The sequence below is a fragment of the Sebastes umbrosus genome, chromosome 23 (assembly GCF_015220745.1).
Source record: "Sebastes umbrosus isolate fSebUmb1 chromosome 23, fSebUmb1.pri, whole genome shotgun sequence".
Taxonomy (NCBI): Eukaryota; Metazoa; Chordata; class Actinopteri; order Perciformes; family Sebastidae; genus Sebastes; species Sebastes umbrosus.
The window spans coordinates 6,020,085-6,041,960 of NC_051291.1; the positions used below are offsets into that span (position 1 = coordinate 6,020,085).

A 21,876-nucleotide genomic window follows, 5' to 3' on the forward strand; every position below is an offset into this window, starting at 1 on the left:
GTTAAAAGACAAAATACAGCACCCGGAGCACTTCCATGTTGCCGGGAAACATCAGAGCTGGGTGTGATAACAACTACAACAGACAGACAGACTCCTGTGGTCAGGTGGGAGTCCATAAAAGATCCAGTGTGGACTTACTCTTTAAAGAATTTACCAAAGGAACATTTTTCACAACGATTCTAACTAAAGAAATCAAAAGATACCTGTGAGATTTATGAGATTTACTCTCTCTCTTTGTATCTGTCATGTCACACATCTTTTTACCTTTTACCTGAAATGTAAGACGAGTCAGCGCTACCAGCTGTGTTTTCATCACAGCGGCACAAGAGTTGCCTTCCGAAGACGGATCTCTTTAAGATCTCTCCGTCTCTTCAACACGCATTTGTTTCCTTGTTTCACATTTAAAAGGCCTCGGGCCTTCTGAAATCACTGAGCCAGCACTTCAGACGTACGATAAGACGTTTGAAAGGAGCGTTTCATTCACCCTGTATCTCGCTGTTACAGCTTGTATCTTTCCCTTGAAAACGATTTTTTTTCTTAATACAATCATTTTTCTCCTCTAATCTGTATCTACTTGTCACTTTGTCTTTTTGCACAGATCGTTCTGAATATTTGCTTTGCTTGAATGGATCAATCAGACATTGATTTGTTTACTTAATCGTCTTTCAGAGGAGCAAAGCTGTCTGGGTACTTTGTGCGTAGTCCGATTGTTCGTTAAACCCACTCAGTTCGTCTCAAGGCCGCTCAGACGAGAGGTGACTCAGAGAGGAGAAAAGATTTTTGACAAGATCAAATGTGGAAGAAGTTCTTCACTACTAAACTCCCATTGCCTCCCGGTGAACATTTCCAAGCAGACATGACATCGCTGCTAAATTTGTGATAGCTGCTGCTGTGTCGCTGAACAGGAAAACGCCTCATATCAAAGTTTTTCTAGTTGTATTTAAGGAGAAGGGTCTTTTTTATTTTGTGAGTGACATTATTTTCCGTTACCTGTGGTTATTGTGGATGCCAATTTAGAGGTTCCCTAGTGCTGTGCTATTTGTGCATCAGAGCAATAACGTCTGGAGATGCTGTCTGAGTTATTTGAGTTATTTAAAAAGCGTATTAAGATGCCATGCGGTTAAAACACCGGCAGGTTAAATATGGATGACAGGCAGCCGACTGCTGTTTCCAATGACAACAGATCCTTTCTCCTTTCTCCCCCCGTGGCTCTCCACTCACCTCTCCTCCCGACTCCCATCCTCACGACAGCAGCTAATTCCTCTCCTCTTGTTTCCTTTATCCCCTTTTCTTCCTCTCCTCTCCTTTCCTTTACCTGTCTTTCCTTTCTTTTCTTTTCCTTTCCTTTCCTCTCTTCTCCTCTCCCTTCCTCTTCCTCTTTGTTTTCTTTCCTCTCATTTCATTTCCTTTACATGTCTTTCCTTTCCTTTATCCCTCCCCTTTCCTTCCCTCTTCATTTTCTTTCCTCTCCTCTCCTCTCCTCTCCCTTTCCCTTCCTTTTCTTTTCTTTCCTCTCCCTTCCTTTACCTCTTTCCTTTCTTTTCCTTTCCTCTCCTCTCCATTCCTCTTCCTCTTCCTCTTTCTCTTCCTCTTTCTTTTCTTTCCTTTCCTTTCATGTCATTTCCTTTACCTTTCTTTCCTTTCCTTTATCCCTCCCCTCTCCTTCCCTCTTCTTTTTCTCTCCTCTCCTCTCCTCTCCTCTCCCTTCCTCTTCCTTTTCTTTTCTTTCTTCTCCTCTCCTTTCCTCTACCTTCCTTTTCTTTTCTTTCCTTTCCTTTCATTTCATTTCATTTCCTTTACCTTTCTTTCATTTCCTTTATTCCTCCCCTCTGCTTCCCTCTTCCTTTTCTTTGCTCTCATCTCCTTTCCTTTACGCTGTTTTCCTTTCCTTTTTCCCCCTCTCCTCTACCTTCCTCTTCCTTTTCTTTCCTCCCCTCTCCTTTCCCTTTTTTCTTTCCTCTCTCCTCCCTTCCTCTTCCTCTTCGTCTTCTTTCTTCTCATCTCCTTTCCTTTACTTTTCTTTCCTTTCCTATCCCTTTCTCCCCCCTCTCATCTCACTTCCTCTTCCTTTCCTCTCCTTCATCTTTCTTTGTTTTCTCCTTACCTTTCCTTTCCTCTCTTGTCCTTTCTCTTCCTTCCTTTATCCTTCTTTTCTCATTTCCTTCCCTTTGTTTTCTTTACTCCCTTTTTTCTCCAAACCTACCCCTCTTTCCTTCCCTTTCTTGCTCGCTCCTTTCCTTCCTCCTCTCCTCTCCTCTCTTCTCCTCTCCTATGGAATCACATTTGACCAGTTAGACTGACTGTAGTAGTCCGTAGGAGAACCAGATCAGATTGCGATCACAAGTCACGCCACCCGGCCGGCCTGAAGGTCATCGCTGCTCCTTTCGAAATGCAGATCACACTTTTCTCCCCTGCTGCTTAACACACTCTTTTACCAATGAGTCTCTTAGAGACGCCGATGTCTCCAATCACTCTGCTTTTGTGAGTAATGTTTGCTGTTGCTCGTCTTCTACACAGATTGGTGTGCAGATTGGACCCGCTGTCTGCATTCAAAATGTGTGCCATCTGTTTAGTGATTGACTCTTGACTTGAGCGGAGAGACTGAGCAATCAAACCCTCCTTAGTAGAACGGGCTGTAAGAAAGTCAGCATTATCTTCCATCTATCATTTCAACCATATTCAATTTTATTCACTTGAATTCAGCTTTATTTACATAGAAATATAAATAACTATATGATATAAAGTGCTCTGCAGGAAAGCAAGGACAAGTATACAGTCCATAAAGATGCCAGTGCTACAAGGTTGAAATAAGAAAAACAATCATATACTTATCTAATGAGGATACTGATAACCAAGTGTCTTAACTACATTTATACTTTTATTTAAGTTTTCTCTGGCGAAAACATGCACGCCATGGATGCGTGCTCGCGCTGCAGAGGGCGGAGCTGGCAAGCTGGTGCATGTCGGAGAGTGAACCGGAGTAACGTTTAACATTTCTTTACTAATAAAAGTGCTAAAAACACTTTCATATAACGTTTGTCGTCCTTAAATACAAGATGCAAATCCTTAGTATCGATACAATGGATTTTTGCGTTTCAAGTCGATTTTATATCGATATACGTCTCCCCGTGAAGGACAACTTGCCGAGAACCTATAGATGTAGTTGGATCGTAGGAATATAAATCGATACATCGATATAGTAGATGAATCGTTACACCCCTAATACATGGTATTTCAATTTCAAATGAGTTTGCCAAAAATACAAGGATATACTGTTGCATCCGGTCGCATTTTGCAGCATGCTTTTCTGGCTATTTTGACCCACAATCCTAGATATAGGAGAGATATATGAGCAAGAGTGTCAAAGTTCAAGGCACAATGTTATGATGAAGTAGTATGTGTCCCAATTGTACGCACACTGCATGCAACAGTACCTACTTTGTAAGGGCGGCTGCAGTGTGTACTGCTAAAACTAAAAAGAAAAAGTATGTGATTTGAAACGCAGCTCGAGTACTGGCAGCGAGTGCGTTTACTCAGCTGCCTGCTAGTAAATACTGTGTGAGCTGTGTGTTTTAGCTGTAGATGGGCAGACATATTGTAATGTGTTTGTTCATATAGAGAGTAATGGGTGGGGAGGGGAGAATTGGAAAGTACAGCAGGGTCCAAAATACCTCCATCTGCACACTTGTATGCATAGAGAGCCTCCAGAAGAGACATTGCTCCTGTCCATTTAAAAGGGATGATTTGAGATTTTGAGATTTTCTTTCTTAGTACTGATTAGACTCATCAAGCTCAGTGGATTCAAACTGCAGGCAGAGACATAAAAAATCCACCCATGAGTTTGTCTGATTAAGTAAATATCTGTCCTTTAACCCTCCCACTCATAACCTGGCCCATCGTTAAGAAACTGTGCAGCAAAAAAGACAATGAATAACAGTCGCCAGCAGTCTTAAAAACTAACCGTGACGAGTTTGTGTTGGTCACTGTGTGTTACACAACAAACAACGAGGAAAGGCAACAGTGACAAACAGAGAACAAAAGAGACCCTTTTCTCCACCGCTCTCCGCTCCTCGGCTCCCCTGTAGGTTTTAAGCAGCTTATTAATAATTGAGCGAGGAGAGTTGTGCGATGGCAGATCTATCACGATTCCCCCACCGCGCCTGTCACAAGCCCTCCACGGCTAGATGGATATTGAATCAGCCTCTTTTCCACACAGTATTTTTTGGGGAGGGCACGGGCAGGCCAGCTGCATTATTTCACCACTTAAATATGTGATAATGAATTTTAGTCTGGGCGCATGAGCTGGCTCAGACTGTAGAAGAAAATCCCCACATGCCAGATAAGACAGGACGTGTGAAAAAAAAAGTGAATACAGTATTTGTGGATGTGTAATTTGTGCGTGTATATTTAGTTCAAAGGCAGTTTTCACAATGGTGTATCGTTCATGTGTTATGGAGCTATTATGAAATGCATATCAGAGTGTGTTTGCGTCCAGAAAAATAGTCTACTGCAGAATAATAAGATATGAAATGGAAAAAGTGTGTGTGGATAGTTTTCTGTGTGTATTTCTGCCTGTTTCCCCGAGGCCATCAAGACACACTCGCTATTCTTTCCTCTCTACTCGCGTCCCTCAGGACTAACTACCCACCAGTTTTGGGTCAAACTGGCAATAGCGGCTGATTCTTGCATAACATTTCTGTTTAAACATGCAGGGAGTACTGGATAGCTGGAGTTTACCCAAAATAACGTCTGTTCCCAAAATGAAAAACAAGCTCTCCTTGAGCTTTTATTTTCCGCTTTGATACTTTTTCATTTAATGACGGACTGCAGGGAACGATGTCTCACCGCTGAATAATAAAAAATCTCAGTTGGAGAATCGGATGGGGTTTAAAAATGAATGCGCCTCCCTCTCTCGTGTCCTCCTCTCAACCTCAGGTAGCTCTGCTGGTGTGATCTGATTCTGGGTTACATAACCAGGCGGTGACTTTTCAGCACTTTTTCGTACCAAAATGGGAGAACTCGTCTTCTTTCTCTGCATCTTTCTTTGCCTTCGTATAACCGTCTTTGTTTATCCGCCCCGGCTACAGAAAACGGACAGGAACAACATGACAGGCTGACAGGCAACCCTCCTGCGTTCTATTGATCGATTCCTTTGATGCGATTAGTTTCAAACTGGAGAGATGGTGGTTTTGTTGACACTTGCACTGAGACTCCGAAAGCTTTCAGAGACACTGTTAGCTTCAATTGAGACAGCAACTCTCCTTCATTCAAAAGTTTTCTCTCTCTTTGCTATTCCAGTCGCTTCTTTTGTTTTCCACAACACCGTGTGCCGTCTCTTTTCAGTATTAAAGAAGTTTGTGATGATAATTTAGAGAAAGGGACACACCTGATTCCCTCATCATCTGGTCTTTCATTGGTTTTGAGTATAGACCGTGTATAAGTTGATGTAGTCATCGTGACATCACCCACTGATTTGTGGACTACGGTTTTGAGGCTTCGAGTTCGGCATTTTGTCCTTCGCCATCTTGTTTTTTTGCAACCAGAAGTGACACAAGAGGGCGGAGCTAAGTACAACCAAATTAAACATATTTAGGCGACCGAAATGTTACAACTAACTTTCATGAACTGAAAATACACTGTGAAAGCGACCTGTCAATCACAAGGTAACCACGCCCTAAAGCATCCCCTGCTTTATGGTCTATTTCACTCTAAATGGGACCATAATTTACTAAATGAACATCATGCTGTATTGAAGAAGACTTGAAACTAGAGATTGAGACCATAAACTCATGTTTACAATGTTTACTGAGGTAATAAATCAAGTGAGAAGTAGGCTCATTTTCTCATAGACTTCTATACAATCGGACTTCTTTTTGCAACCAGAGGAGTCGCCCCCTGCTGGCTATTAGAAAGAAGGCAAGTTTAATGTTTGAACAGGGAGCCAGTGTAGTTGGATGAGAATGGGGGGTGATGGGTGATTTGAAGTCTGTTGAGCAATTTGGTGGGAAGGCCAGAGAGAACAGCGTTGCGGTAGTCAATCCGGGATGTAAGAAATGTGTGTTCTAGGATTTCTGTGCTGGAATGAGACAGGGATGGGCGGAGTCTGGATATGTTGCGTAGGTGGAAGAAAGCAGTCCGGGTTTTTATGTGAGGTGCAAAGGAGAAGGTGCTGTCAAGGGTGACCCCAAGGCTCTTGACATGGGTTGAGATTGGGATGGAGAAGCCATCGATAATGAGGTTTGGGGCAGTGGTGTTTTGTGCTTTGGAGAGGTTGTTTTTGATACTCTGTTTTATTCCCATGGGTGGCAGGGCAGCGGTGGGTTTTGTTGAAATATAGACCTGCGTGTCGTCGGCATAGCAGTGAAAGTGGACATCATGATGACGGAGGATAGTGCCCAGGGGAATAATCAAGCAGCCCTACCTTGTTGTGTATTAAATATACAACAAGGTAGGGCTGCTTGATTATTCCCTTGGCACTATCCTAGCTCTGTCAGTCAATGTGTGTGTGTGTGTGTGTGTTTGTGTGTATGTGTGTGTGTGTGGGTGTTAGACTCCACTCATTCATCTATTTATCCATCCATCTATCCGTCTGTCTGGCGCTCGGCTCCTGGCAACCGCTGGCCCCTCGGTGCCCTGAGATAAACACAGCTGCTCCCCTGCATCTGCCGACACTGACGAGATTTGATCAGCTCCACTTAAAATGCTGTTCCTCCCTAACGCTACAGGTCCAGAGTGACTCGCAGTTATCCAGAAAATGCACCAATCAAAAACCATATAGCTTCTTCATGATATTATCAAAACGACAGGATGCACATGTCTGCTTGACAACATCTTCTTCAGCTTGATTTTATTTTCTTTCTATCAACATACCATGCCTCCAACTGATGTCAGAGAGGTCCAATGGATATTATGGGCTGCCAGTGATTCAAAGATTGCAGAAATAAAGGCTTCTTTAAGTGCAAGTGTGCTAAAAAAAAACACCAGGAAGGCTTCATATCTCTGAAAAGCACAGACTATTATGAGAAGCAGGAGGAATGAAGTTCATGTTGATGTAACCTCACATTAGTTCAGTAAAAATGTATTTAAAAGAAATCTTTACTGGCACGGAGACTACAGTCTGTAAAAATGAGAGTTTCATTACCCCAAGGTACCTGTAATCATAATCCTTCTCAACTGTCCATACAGGGCTGTAAAGCAGCACATATAGATTATTTTTATGTAAACATTATAATTAATTCATGCTATAATTATGGAAAGCTCTCTCTCCCTGTCTTATCAACGGAGTCACCGTATATTCAACCTGTTTCTCTAAATGCAAATGTGGTAGAAGGTGTAGTCACCATTGAGAAGCAAAACTTCATCACGAAAATATTGATGTTTTCATAACGATTTAACTAAAAGTGTCTGAAGTAAGATCAGGGTGCTGTTCAACTTAACCCAAACAACCCAAATTAAAGGAATAGTTAAACATTTTATTTCTAGCGAGAGTCAGGTGAAAAGATTATGTTGAGAACCAATTAGAGGCAATAGAAATGCTCCCAATTCAGTATTTAACACCTTTAAATGTAAAACTACATGCTGCATTCAAGCAATGTCGGAAGAATCCTTAAAGTGGCAGTAGGCGGTATATTTTTGGCATCATTGGGCAAAAATTCCATAATAACCTTTCAGCATATTGTAATTCAAGTTTTCTGAGAGATAACTAGACTTCTGCGCCTCCTCATGGCTCTGTTTTTATATGGGAGACTTTGACCAATCACAGGTCATTTCATTGAGAGAGCGTTCCTATTGGCTGTGCTCCGGTCATGTGACTGGAACTTGGTGTTCCATCGCCAGATTTCACAATGAAACTTTCTCATTTTACAGCTAAACCGTGCACTACAAGATGATTCTGAAAACATTTGAGGATAGAAATAGGCGTTAACGTAACATAATATTGATTCATATTTGATCAGCGCTGCCTAGTTTGACCGTTTGGTCGGAGTTCGTGAGTGATTGACAGGCGGCTCTCATAGACGGCAGATTGACAGCAGACCTCAGATCAGCTCTTACTGCTTGTTTTCTTCCGGTCTGTGAAATCTTGCAGATGCCGTTAGGAGCACCGGAGGACACAGAGACACATTTTTTCAGGTTACCTGTTTCATGAGCTACTGTCACGATATAGCGACCGTTTTATAAGAATAACTTTTTTTAATCATATTTGCTCCAATCTCGCCTACTTCAGCTTTAAATATGACGGTATTTTTGAATGACAGCTTCGCCTACTTCAGCTTTAAGGAGAGATTGAGCTTGATTACATGGTGGCTATTTAGTTGTAATATTAACATTTTAGAAACAGCAGCTTCTTTGTAATTTAGTGAAACACCAAATGGGCTGCACGGTGCTTCCAAAAACCGGATCCAGGGACGGACCTAATCTCTATTCTTCATTAGTTCTGACCTTTCTGTTCTGATCTTGACTTTGTAAGTAAGAGTGCGAGGTGTCATGATCCGACTCTGATGAGGAAGCGGAGGGGAGGTGAGAAAAGGAGAGAAGAAGGGGGAAGTATGGAGAAGAAATAATTAGAGGGAGAGATGGGGGTTGAGGTAGGAGGGCTGCAGATTGCCTGTTCAGGCTTCAGTCCTTGATTGCAGCTCTCCCGGTTATGTAAGTGAAGCCCGCTTCCCTTCCAGCCACTCACTCCCCGAGGACACGGTGATTGGATGGATAGAAAGAGCTATTCTCTTATAGACGGAGTTCTATCTTAATAATTCCTCCTGTTCTTTCATCCGCCGTCTCATTGGGCCTTTTTGTTCCCTTGATTGCACATTGTTCAACACCAACCCATGGGTAGATATACATTTCACTGATTCAGAAAGGATTTACAAATCGATATAGGAATCTGTCATCGCAAGTTTTGCGGGTAGATGCTTGCCAATGATCCTGGAAAGCGAGCCGCCTCGCTACCTGCTGTATATTTCATTAAGCCGACTGACTGTGGCACGTGTTTGAAGCATGAATAAAACAACACATCTGACAGGACCAATGGTGCTAAACGGGCGCTCTAATTGGCCGTGGGGGGTTGTTGTGCGGATGAAGTTGGGGGGTGTCTCCCGAAAGCAGGTAGCCGAGGAAAAGAGAGCTAATTGGGGATTCCTTCAGTGAATATCAAAGAGGAGGAGGAGAAGAAGAAGAAGAGGGAGAGATGGACCTCGTTCTCATTAAAAACACATCCCAGGCTTCCCCATGCTCACTGTACAAACAAACCGTGGTCGTGTGGTCTTAGATTAAGGATAGGAATATTTGCTGAATTGAATGCCGATAAGATGTGAAAACAAACTGCAGGTTGTGATGGAGGAGGGATGATCACAGAGCTTGTGTGGGTAGCTTGACATGAGAAGAGAGAGTCATGCCTTTGTAGTGAGCTTTGTGTGTGTGTGTGTGTGTTACGCTGACTACTAGGGGTTTCAGGAAATATTCTATATAATCGATTAAAATATTCAGTCGCATGATTGTCCATAGTTAATCGTGATCAGTCGCAAATTAATCACATATTTTTTATCTGTTCAAAATGTACCTTAAAGGGAGATTTGCCAAGTATTTAATACTCTTATCAACATGGGAGTGGGCAAATATGCTGCTTTATGCTAATGCATGTATATATTTATTATTGTAAATCAATTAACAACACAAATCAATGACAGATATTGTCCAGAAACCCTCACAGGTACTGCATTTAGCATAAAACATATGCTCAGATCATAACATGGCAAACTGCAGCCCAACAGGCAACAACAGCTGTCAGTGTGTCAGTGTGCTGACTTGACTATGACTTGTCCCAAACTGCATGTGATTATCATAAAGTGGGCATGTCTGTAAAGGGGAGACTCGTGGGTACCCATAGAACACATTTACATTCACATATCTGGAGGTCAGAGGTCAAGGGACCCCTTTGAAAATGGTCATGCCAGTTTTTCCTCGCCAAAATTTAGCGCAAGTTTGGAGGGTTATTTAACCTCCTTGGCGACAAGCTAGTATGCCATGGTTGGTACCAATGGATTTGTCAGGTTTTATAGTTTCACATGATGCCAGTATCTTCACTCTAACTTTAAAAACTGAGCCCGCTACAACCTAAAGATCAAAAAAAGAAATTAGTGGCGTTAAAACGAATTTGCGTTAACACGTTATTATCATGTTAACTTTGACAGCCCTAATCGCAAATAAGTATTTTCTTCTGTGATATTGTATTGATTCTCAAAAAAAACATTGATTTTTCATTAATAGTTTACATGAAAAGATGAACTCAGTCAATACTTTATTTCATTTGCAAAGAGATGCGCCCTCTCAGTGTGTGTGTCCTCTCAAAGTGCTCTGATGTTGGATGTTACAGAGACTGTGATAAATGCAAATGCAGATCCCACTGTTCTGATTGCATAAAAAAAACTTTTTTTTATTCAGATTTTATGCATAAGGTGGTGTGTTCCTTATACTATGACAGTTTTCCTAAAGTTAGATTTAAAAAATCGTAATATATCGATATCAACATACTAACAGTATGCCAATATATCGCAATATATTGAATCCTAACACTGTATCATGATACGTATCGTATTGCCAGATTATTGACTGACTACATCTAGGTTTTGTGTGTTTTACGATCACATTCGGTGCTCATCTCTCAGAAGAGCTGGTCTATTTTGACTTGTACTATTTGTGCATCTACCCGTGATATACACCTGAACGCATCATGCTTGAAGTTTGAAGGTAATGGTGCTGCTGCAGTATAGACTGAATGAAATGAGGCTGATATAGTGTGGAATACTGACGTGCAATTACTGCAGCGCTGCTTGTGAGACCTAATCACTGTGCTTGTGGCTTGCTGGTTGCTCGCTGACTTGTTTTTCAACGCCATCCTTCTTCTTCAATATGTCATCTGATTAAATTACAGCTGGGTGGTGTTCAGCGGAGGAAATGAAGCTGTGTGTGTTGTGTGAGCTTGTTGCGTGTGTGTTTTGTGCATGTATGTAAACCTGTGTCTCTGAGCAGATACGAGAATGAATGTGTCTATTTTAAATTGGATTTTCATGGAAAAACGTACATATGTGCTGTATTGTTAACCCCAAAGAGAGTCAGAGGGAATAACATATTGTGTCTGTATGAGTACAGTATATGAATGCGTTTGTGTAGCTCTTCTCCAGGCAGCCATCAGGTCCCCACTCTCTCGATATAGTTGACTTCGGCCCATGAATCCTGATTTCCCTGTCGGCTAATCAGATAACAGTCCTCTGCTCTGGTCTCGAGGGATCAGCCAATCACCCTCCACCACGTTAGCGCCATGGAAATGGCTCAGCCCATAAACGCATCACTTCGTCTCCGCTGTCTGCGGTTAGAGCTCTGCTTCACATTAAACCTAGACTTTGAAAGCTGAAACCTGCCTTGGCGGAGGTCTGCGTTCTCCGAGTGCACTTCTAGTTTATCATTCAAATAAATTGTACTCCAGCAACTTGATAAAAAATCTTAAAAATTAAGGAATTACAATTGAAAAAAGTGAAAGCCTTTTTAATGCAACAACAAAATTGGTCAAAATGTAAACAGGAATTACAATTCCAGTATTTAATGTATATAGGATATAAACGTGGAATTGAATTGAATAGATAAGCCCCATTGTCACCATTATCCGATCCAGATATTTGAGTCAGTATCGGCCTGATATCCGATATAATATCGGTTTCGGTGCATCCCTAAAGCCAATGCACAATACATAATAGAAATATTTAAAAAGAATGGTCAATATCTGTGCAGCCGAGGCTGAGATATCCTGACTTTTAGTCTCTAGTATAGGTCAAACTCCTTGAACCTACATTTCCCATAATGCACTTGGGATCAAGTATTTTATTAGACAGCCCTTGCTTGATAAATACCCTATATCTTTTAAACTCTTGTCCCAAATTCGTAACACAGGATTTTTGTTTTAAAGTTTGAAGCCTCAATCCCAATCCGAGATAAAACCCCGATGACATCACTATGACGTCATCGTCATAAAATCATGGAGTGCCCCTTTAAATCCCCTGTTTTGAGCTTGTTATCCACAAGCTAACTTAAGTTATTTATAAATAATAAAGAACAGGGCTCATATAACGATAATAACTTCTGATGATGGGTCACAGTATTAAATCAGATATACATCCACTCAACCTTATATACGGCTATCTTTAACTTTAACACCCTCATTTTTTCACTACAGCAACAACAGCACGATTGTGTGGAGTGGGTGGATGGTAACATAACAGTAGGCGGTGGCTGTTAATAGTAAATATGGTATTATCATAACCAATGTCTGGGCTGCCATTTGAGAACTCTATTCTATTTTTATCGCTCTGTGACGCAACACTAATGGAATTATAGTCGCAGAAAAGAAGCAAGTCCCTGGTTGGAAGTACCGCATATAAATGAACTGTGATATGATCCAGATATTTGGTATGAATTTGCGAGTCACAGCCACTCAGTCATGGAACGGCTTTATATAAAGAAATGGAAAACCAATAAACAAAGCAGATAAAATGCTACTTTATCTTACTTATTTGTTGTTTACTTCCTATAGTGACACTGAATAATGTGTCACATTCCTTCAAAGGCATTTCATTGTCTGGTGGGAGTTTCTCCCTGTTTCCAGTCCATGCTAATTTTGAGATTAGGGGGGCGTTGGGGGACCAGTCAGTAAACAAACTGTGTTTTTTTTCTTGGAACGGATTTTATAATTACATATAAAGTGTCTTGAATTATGTAATTGTTTTCAATGTTTGAGTTGTTATCAATGTGAGAGTCTCAGTTTAACCTTTTCTACTCCACCCCTCTTTTGTCATAGCAAAGATTTTGTCTTTTTTTAGGGGGGTACAGTACAGGGGGTCTTTAGGGGGAGATAGCAGGTCAACAGTAGATGTCACATAAAAGTGGTGTACATCATCTGAAAGCTGGGAACCTGAAGATTAATTTGAGATGCAGCTCAGAACTATGTGTCAAGTTGTTCTAGACATAAATCAGAAAGTGTATAAGGGTTTAGAACATTATGATAGAAGTATATGATGGTCATCCCCATGCTCTATTATGTCTCATAAGTTTTTGCAGCAATTTTTGGGGTTGATACCATTTGTTACACAGATTTGGTGCTAAATTTAACCATTTTTTAACACTCGAGTACTGATAAAAATGAAAAATAATCCCTCCAAAATACCAAATTAAGACACCGAGACCTTGAGGAACACCATAGAAAAAGCCGTGATGTGATTTGGGATCAAAAACTTTTGACATTCGGAGATTTCTGCAAGAAACAGAAGCACTTCTGTTCTGGAAACTGCTCAGAAACCCCCTTATTGTCAATCTAGCTAGGGAAGCCATCCATACTCTGAATGCTCTAGGTCTCTAGTTTTTGGCTGTAGAGTTTCATGAGGCTGTGATTATCCTAGAGGTCACCACAGGTCATTTTATACAGGGGGGGTCAAATTTAAAAAAAAAATGGTCTTACCATATGAAATGTCTACTATGGGGACTAACATCATCACACATGAATACAGTTGGGCTCATTGGATCCACAAGAGTCTCATCTTTACAGTGATACCCAATTTATGCAATTCCAAGACTGTTTAGGGACCCCAGTATGCAGAAATATTCAAATACCTCATTTTAGAATAGGCAAAAATAACACATTTATACTGCATTTATACTCCTGTTTTTTTGCCCCAAACTGCATGAAAGTGGGCATGTCTGTAAAGGGGAGACTCGTGGGTACCCATAGAACCCATTTTCATTCACATATCTTGAGGTCAGAGGTCAAGGGACCCCTTTGAAAATGGCAATAAATATAGATAAAGTAGTGTATGAGTAAATAGAGTACATAGAGATGAAGCTGAGTTCATGTTGTTGATAAGGTTAAAACTCTGTTACACAAAACTCTGAGTGATGCCTTTTCATCTCATGATTTCTAGTTGATTAACATCAACCTTGTGAAGTATACAGAGCGTGTTTATGTGGGACACATTGAATTGAGGAAAAGCTGTTAAATTGAGACTAAAGTTATGTATTTGGCTGCCTCAGAGTGTGCTGTGAAAATTGCCTCTCGTCTCTTTAAACGGACGAGAAGTGGCTTCTGCAGGGAAATTGCGGACGGATCGGTGAAGGTTATCTTTCAGCATTTCGGGATTGAAAGGAATCAAAGATGATAATGTCCCTCTGAGAAGTCGGCCGTCGGGAAAAAGAAGGCTGGAGTGTGTTTTGTGTGTCAGCGGGGGCCCTCCTTTACAGAGTCTGGTCTGCTTGTCAAACTGCTAAAGGAGATGTTCACTGGTCCAGAGTCCTCCCACACACAGCTGCTCCCAAATAATCAGCCTGTGTGTCAGTTCATATGTGCAGAATCATGCATTATGATATGTTTATATGTGCTTGTGTTTGCACAGTCACTTCTTCTTGTGTATCCAGTCGTACCTGTGTGTGTGTGTTTCTCTCCTGTGTGTGTTCAGGCTTGTTTGTCTGATCTCTTGGCTCTAGCGCGCGTCTCCCTCTTTATCCGACAGCTTCATGCCTGTCCAGCCGCTCTCTCATCTTATTAAGACTTCTCCTCCCAAAGGAGGCCGCTTGTCTGTGTGCGTTGGAGATCACAGTCTGCGTTCTGCTGCCGAGCCAAGTGGGACTCGGCGAGGCCAAAGCCTGGCATCAAATATTTGTTTCATCCCAAACTGAGAGATCCACCATCTGAAAAATGGAAATAAAAAAGGCAGCTACTGTGCTGTGCTGATCCTCAAGAGAGACATTTCTTTTTTACACTTTTTCAGCACCACTGCAGAGAGGTCAGAGGTCAAAGTAACAGAGAAGAGGTCCCCGGAGCTAACAAGGCCTCAGTGCAAAGAAATGTCAGTAGGGCAGATGGTTGCTGTCACAAAGGCTTGAATATAGATCTTCCAATTTGAGGACAGTATGACTCATCATGTCAACCTCATGTCCAAATCATACATTTATTATGAATATGGGAATTTATCAGCTGATAAAATTAGGTCTTTCTCTGTGTGTACTTTGGAAATAAAAACATTTATTTTAGGAGTTTTTTGATAATCACATTATGTGTGTTTTCGCTTGTGTTAAAGGAATAGTTCAACATTTTGGGAAATATTCTTATTTACTTTCTTGCCAAGAGTTAGATGAGAAGATCGGCACCACTTTCATGTTTGTACGCTAAATATTAAGGTACTGCCAATAGCCGATTAGCTTAGCTTAGCACAAACACTGGAAACAGGGGGAAACAGCTAGCCTGGCTTTTTCAGAAGGTAACTAGATCCGCCCCACCAGCATCTGTAAAGCTCACTAAATAACACATCATATCTTATTTGTTTAATTTTTGTTTTGTTTTGTTTTTCAAAAAAAAGTTTAAAAGTAAAATATGTTTGTCAACAACCTTTTTTTCCATGACGAGACGATGAAGAGACGGCACCGACGTCATTACGTCACACTAACGGGGACGATATCAAACATGAAATATCGTTGACAAAAAAGGACGTGAATAAAATTTTGTTTAAAAACAAACTTTAGCAAAATCTCTCTTTATTTTTGTCACTTTATACCTTCTCTAGCACTCTCTCTGTCTCGAACACACACACAAAACAAAGGTAGAATTGATCTTCTAATCTAACTCTCGGCAAGAAAGTGAACTTTTCCTTTAATGGTTGTCTTGTTCTTCCTAGTATTTAATGTGAGGTATATCAAATAATGCATTATGTTATTTTATAGCAAATATTTCTTCTTCTTCCTCGTTCTGTAAAGAGTCAGACGCATCTTGCACCCACTGACCTTTATGAAAATTTCAATAAAATGTGAAACTGAACCACGACTAAACCACATTCGAGACACATAAAAATAATCATTCAATACTACTGTACATGTTTATCATCCAATAACAGATTTTAGGGGACTCACTGTATCCAACTCCTCTTCAAGTCCAACATCCATTTCATGCAGAACCAGGTCAAATCATAAAATAAGTTTCATAAATGGGCTCATACGTACTATAATAACATGACGTACCAACACCAGCTCTTGTCAGCATCGGGGGGTCTTGTTCCTCTCATGGTGGCGAGCTGATAGTGGAATCAAACTCTGTTAATGCCTCTGTAATTTTAGTAAGTCATGCTGAGTTTGAAATTAATTTCTGCTGTGCCGTTGCTTGTGTCTCCAGATGGCCCTGTGATTTGGCGGATGCTGACCTACCCCCCCACTCGGCGAGCCCTCCTGGTGGGCTGTGGTCTTCAGATGTTCCAGCAGCTTTCAGGAATCAACACGGTCATGTGAGTGAAACCATCCGCCGTAGTTTTACCTCAGTCGTCCAGTACAAGTCTGAATTATTCTCCGGGTCGGGCCGTGACAACAGACTTTACAAAACTGTATAGAGTCCGCACAATACAGCAGGTCATAATGGGACAGTTACTATTTGTAGTTATGAAGAATGCAGCTCCATCAATTCTAAACATGCTCATCTTAGTATCCCTAGCTGCATTTACAGTATGCTTATTATGACATACGGTACGGAACCAGAAACAGGACCGCTCGGGGGCAGACTGTCAGACCCTGCTGCAGTAAAATGAGAGGTTTTCTAAAGGGACTCTTGTGCTTGGAAACACGACCACATGGACCACCAAAATCAACACAAAAAGTTCCTCATAGCAGCTTTAACATCACGAAAAATGTACTTGTGGCCACTTGAGGTCGTGTGACTTAGTCAGTTCTCTTAATCCTGGATCAAACTGGAGAGTCTGTCTTGTTACTAGATCATATTGTCACTGAAAAAAAAGGAAAGTTCAAGTGAGCTTTTATCTCTCTGGCCCTCCGGGTTAACCAAAACAAGGATGATACATGACACTGTGAATCTGTGTGTCACCAGCCGTCCCTTTGAACACAACAGACGGATCTAGACAGATGTATTTGGTTTAGCGGCACAGTATTAAATCATAAAACATTTCTTTCATCTCACACACCGGGGGGACGAGTAGCCTCATTGCATCACTGCCCACTTTGCCGGCGAAAGGGGACGGACCACCTTTTCCTCTTTTATTCTTTTTTATCTCTCCATCTGAGGAGATTGTGTCATCTGTCTCTGTCTCACCTCCCCTTTCAGATGAACTATATTACAGGCTCTGTAAACAATCTGTGGATATGTGCTGTTGCTTAGCGACCGTCGGAGGTGAGAACAATAGGATAAGTGCGAGCTGTGTTTGTGCGTGTGTGTGTCTGCAAGCATGAAGTGTGACACTATGGACTTTAAGGTCTGCACATGTGCAGCTGTGTGGTTTGTATGTGACTAAAGGTATGGACGTTTCCATATGTGCGCTCGTATCCGGAGGTTTGAAATTAGCAGAGGTGTCACACTGGATGTGTCACAAATCTCTTTACAGTAAATACTCGTTTCTGTCACAGCTCCGTCCCTATCCAGTCTTTCTGAAAAAGGTTCTGCCTGCTGGTTTATCTGTGTCAGCAGTGACCCATTTACACGGAGCATTTTAATGCATCTTTGATCAAAGAGGGTGTCTAGTTTGTGTTGTGTTTACACCTAAGCATTGAAATGTGTCTACAGATCTACTAATTGAAGTCTGACTGCCCTTTCATTTGCAAAAAAGAAAACACCCGCTGTGGCTTCCTTCGGTGATAATTGCGTCCTTCAGAAATTGACATTAAAGAACTCATCCTGCTGACAATTGATTTTTGACGATAACGTCTCAGTTTGAGTTGTTTGCTGTTTGTTTGCTTTGTGCCGTCTCCTGGGTTGGAAACATTTTATTTAGCGTGCGTTAGATGCATCAGAATAACAGTTTATTGTTAAATAAACTGCACGTCTACACAGGTGTCTACAGTTAATATGGATTAACTCTAAGCTGGATTTTTCTGAAAGCTCAGGTATTTACGGAATTTGTTGTTAATGCACACTATTTCTATCTCTAGGAGAGAATGTGTCTCAGCGAGAAACATTTTTTACATTATTTATCGTGTGAGGCTGATAATTCCTGAGCGTCGGGTTTAATACGAGTTACATCATTTCAATTTTCCCAGAAACATTTAGCCTAATAAATCATTTGCAGTGTTCAAAAGACACCATGATCTTATTCTGGGGGTATTAAATAATGAATTCACAATCAGAATATCAATAAATACAGAATAAATAATATAACGGCATTCTCCCAGTAGAAATAGTGTACCTCTAAGCAGGTTTCCTGCGTCTAACACGCAAGGAAAAGACACAGTTGAGGGAAACGTGGATGCAATTCAAAAGACTTGGGGTGCTCCGATAGTCAGTTGTTTTTGCATTTGTGTGCAGTTATTTTTTTTTCTCAAACTGCATGAAAGATATTGTACTCAAGTATTTCTATATGTGCAATTCACAGGTAAATTATAAACATGTTTTAGACAAAAATGTCATCACATCACGGCTGTGTGCCAGGATCAGGATCAGAATGCAAACAGCAGCGACTGAGCAGGTGAAGGAGCTTCTAATCAATACTGCTTGAAGCAGCAGGCAGACAATTTAACAGCTGACCCGGTGCAGCTGGGTTAGGGAGGCAGCAGGGCAGGGCTGATGAAGGGATGACCTACAGGTGAGCCCGACAGAGGTGTTTTATACTACATACTAAGTTACAAGCAGGATTTATCATTTATATAATGATTTTAGAAGCAGCCAGTGCAGAAAAATAACACAGCAATCCCTTAAAAGTGTTAACAATCGACAGCATGATTGTCTGTTTTTGTCTGCGTTCTAGTGTATTTTCTGCATTGTGATTGCTTCCATGTCTGTGCTGAGCGTTTCTTGTTATTCCAGCGTTTTTCTGGCTCATCCTGTGTCCTCCTTACCTCTGTATACTCCGCCAGCCCGTCTGTTTGCCACCTGCCTTTTTTGTTCCCGTGTGAAGCCACCGAGCTATTAGCCGGCGAGATACAAAGGAGGTCTGGGGAGCAAGTAAATCAGCCTGTCTTAGAGACGAGCCCAGCTCTCGCTGTCCCCAGCTGCTTTTCCTGATTAAACCACCATGCTGGCTTCAGAGAAAAGAAGGAAAAGGGCATTTAGAGTACGCTGACAGACTGGCAAAAAAAAAAAAATTGCAAATCAAACTAGCAAGCACACAGTGTCTGTCACTCTGCTGTAACAGTCTGCTCTCTCAAGTTGGGAACCTGACTGCAGCAGATTGATGGAAGTCAAATATGCTCACACAAAGGGGCGCATTTGAGTTCATATTAAGACATTGTCCTACTTGAAGTCTTCCCGACAGTGAAGTAAAAGTTAGTTAACACATTTCCCCACAGGTGTGCCCTCTCAGATCTGACTCACTCGCTGCCTCCGAGAAATGTTTGTATATCTAAATCCCAGTCCGTCTAATACAGATATTTGAGAGGACTCCTGATTAGATATGTCCCTGAGATCTCACTGGAATTTGTTCACTCCGACGTTATACAATCAAAACAGCGGTGAAGGGCAGACAGCTCAGTGCGCCTCGCTGTGCTGTACCGAGCCACGGATGTATTATGAGACCTGGAACGTTTGTTCGTTTCAAGGCCGTTGACTTCAGTGTAGAAGTTGTGTTTTCTATTCAGATGCAAAATACTGAATCTACTCTTTTTTTTTTTTAAATTGAAGCATAATGTAAAATGGAATAATATTATAGCTAGGGCTGTCAAAGTTAACTCAATTATAACGCGTTAACGCAAATTTGTTTTGACGCCACTAATTTCTTGAACGCATCAACTCAACTTGCGATTTCAGAGGTGGTAGCGGGCTCGGTTTTAAAGCCAGAGCGAAGATACTGCTATCATATGAAACTAAAAAAACGGAATAAGGAATCCATTGGTACCAACCGTGTCAACCGGGCTATGAAACCGCTCAGTGAACTACACCAACGAGTATAAAAGCAAAGAGATGAAACTCCAGTGTTTTTTTGACAACAGCTGCTGCCGCCATTTTGGACTGCTTATTATATTTATAATATTTTATTGTTCAACACAGGCCATTTCGGTGACAATGGAATAGAATTTGTTTTACTTTTGTACGGCACTTTGAAGGCGGACGTTTTACTGGTGTCCGGTAGTCGCTTTCAGTCCAAAATGGCGGAAGCGTAGCTTTGCTGTTAGACGCTGATGTTGCGATGGAACGAACAATTGACTTTCACTTCTTGGCAATATACGTTCTTTGACTACATCTCTCATCTCACACAAAGGTGCAAAAGCTGACCACCTACCTAGTCTGTGGTTGATTTATGTGATTAATGGTGAAATACCTGCAGAAACAGTTGGATTGGCTAAGGGTCTCGTTGTCTGCAGCACATGAAAGGATATTTTGTGACCGTAGACGTGATCTGAACTGAACTCTGCAGAACATCATGACAGATTTGTGAGTACATGCTCACACATCTATGTTTTTTACGGCAGGTTGATTTGAACTCATATGTCAGGCACACTCTCTCTGGACTCTCTGGCTGTTATATGAATGACCTCCCTCACCCCATGCACACACACACACACACTCACACACACACTCCAGTCAGCGAAGCCTGTGTGATGAGAGATGTATTTGTCAATAATACATCTCTCAGGAACCAAAGAAGTGTCAGGTGGCGTGTCTGGTCTGCTTGTCTTTCTGCCCGCATGAGTTGGTGTCCCTGAGCGCCTCGCCGCCTCACTGCCTGCCAACGGATGAAGGGATGAAGGGATGGATGGATGGATGGAATGGTATATAGATTACATAGATAGATGAGTGATTCTTTCTCTGCTCTTTTTCCTCTCCACCTTTCCCTCTCTGTTGTTCACTCATAAATGTGGAATAATGTGGTACAGCAGTGGGTCAATTAGATATCACCCCTCCCCATTAGCCACTGGATCATTTAGATTGAATTAGCCACATAATCTAGCATGTAAAGGTCATTATGGGCTGGTGGGGGGACGGCTGCGTGTTTGTTTGGATCTTGTCAGGGGCGGGTCAGCGGACTGTGTTGACAAAGCGGCCGGGGGTAAACGGGGGAAAGAAGACGGAGAGAGATGAAGTGAGCAGAGGGGGAGAGGAGGAAAAAGAGACAGATAGGGTAGGACAGAGGAAAGAAGAAGAAGAGGGCGGAGGGAGAGATGACATTGATGGTGATGAGGTGGAGGAAGGTGTGGAGGGGGATCAAGGCAGATGACAGGCGGAGGGAGGATGAGATAGATTTATAAAGGAAGACAGAAAAAGGGAACAAGAAATATTGAGTACAGGAAGAAAAACTCTGTGTTCTTTCATTTCTGTTCCTTTGGCACATTTTGTAACAAGCAGGTTTGTGTATATACACACTGAATATACAGACAATACATGTATATATATTATGCGTACACTCACACTGTTATCATTTGTGAAACATGAACTCCTGTGATGTTTTTACTAGCAACTTTTTGTCTGTTTTGTAGTTGTGTGGTCAGGCTACCGTTCATGGCATGACGTTACATCAGTAGAGAAGTAGAGAAGGGAGTTATTGGTGAAAAGTCCAGCTGTGTGTTCCCTCGCCCAGCTCTACAGGAAGTGGTCAGAGTGTACTGGTCAAGATGGAGCAGTTATTGATCAGAAAATAACCCAAGGCAGAATAAAACAAACTTATTTTGTTGAAAAAATTATATAATATTGTAAAAGAAATCAACAATGTGTATGTTTCTGTCAGAGTTAACGTGATAACAACGCGTTAACGCAAATTTGTTTTAACGCCACAAATTGTTTAACGCATTAACGCACCATGCGATTTTTCATTAACCTCTTAAAAATCTGACGGCCCCTTTCGGTGGTTGTAGTAGGCTCCATTTTCAAGCTAGAGTGAAGATACTGGCTTCATATGAAACTAAAAAACCTAATGAATCCGT

General features: G+C 41.5%; 1 protein-coding gene across 1 annotated transcript in view; it reads left to right on the forward strand.

Moving 5' to 3' along the window:
- The window catches only part of LOC119483195 (proton myo-inositol cotransporter-like), a 70,617-nt gene that overhangs the window by 30,119 nt on the left and 18,622 nt on the right, over positions 1-21,876 (forward strand). Inside the window, exon 4 of the mRNA XM_037761308.1 lies at positions 16,199-16,307. Coding sequence (XP_037617236.1) covers positions 16,199-16,307 — 109 coding nt within the window. The remainder of the gene's footprint in view (positions 1-16,198; positions 16,308-21,876) is intronic.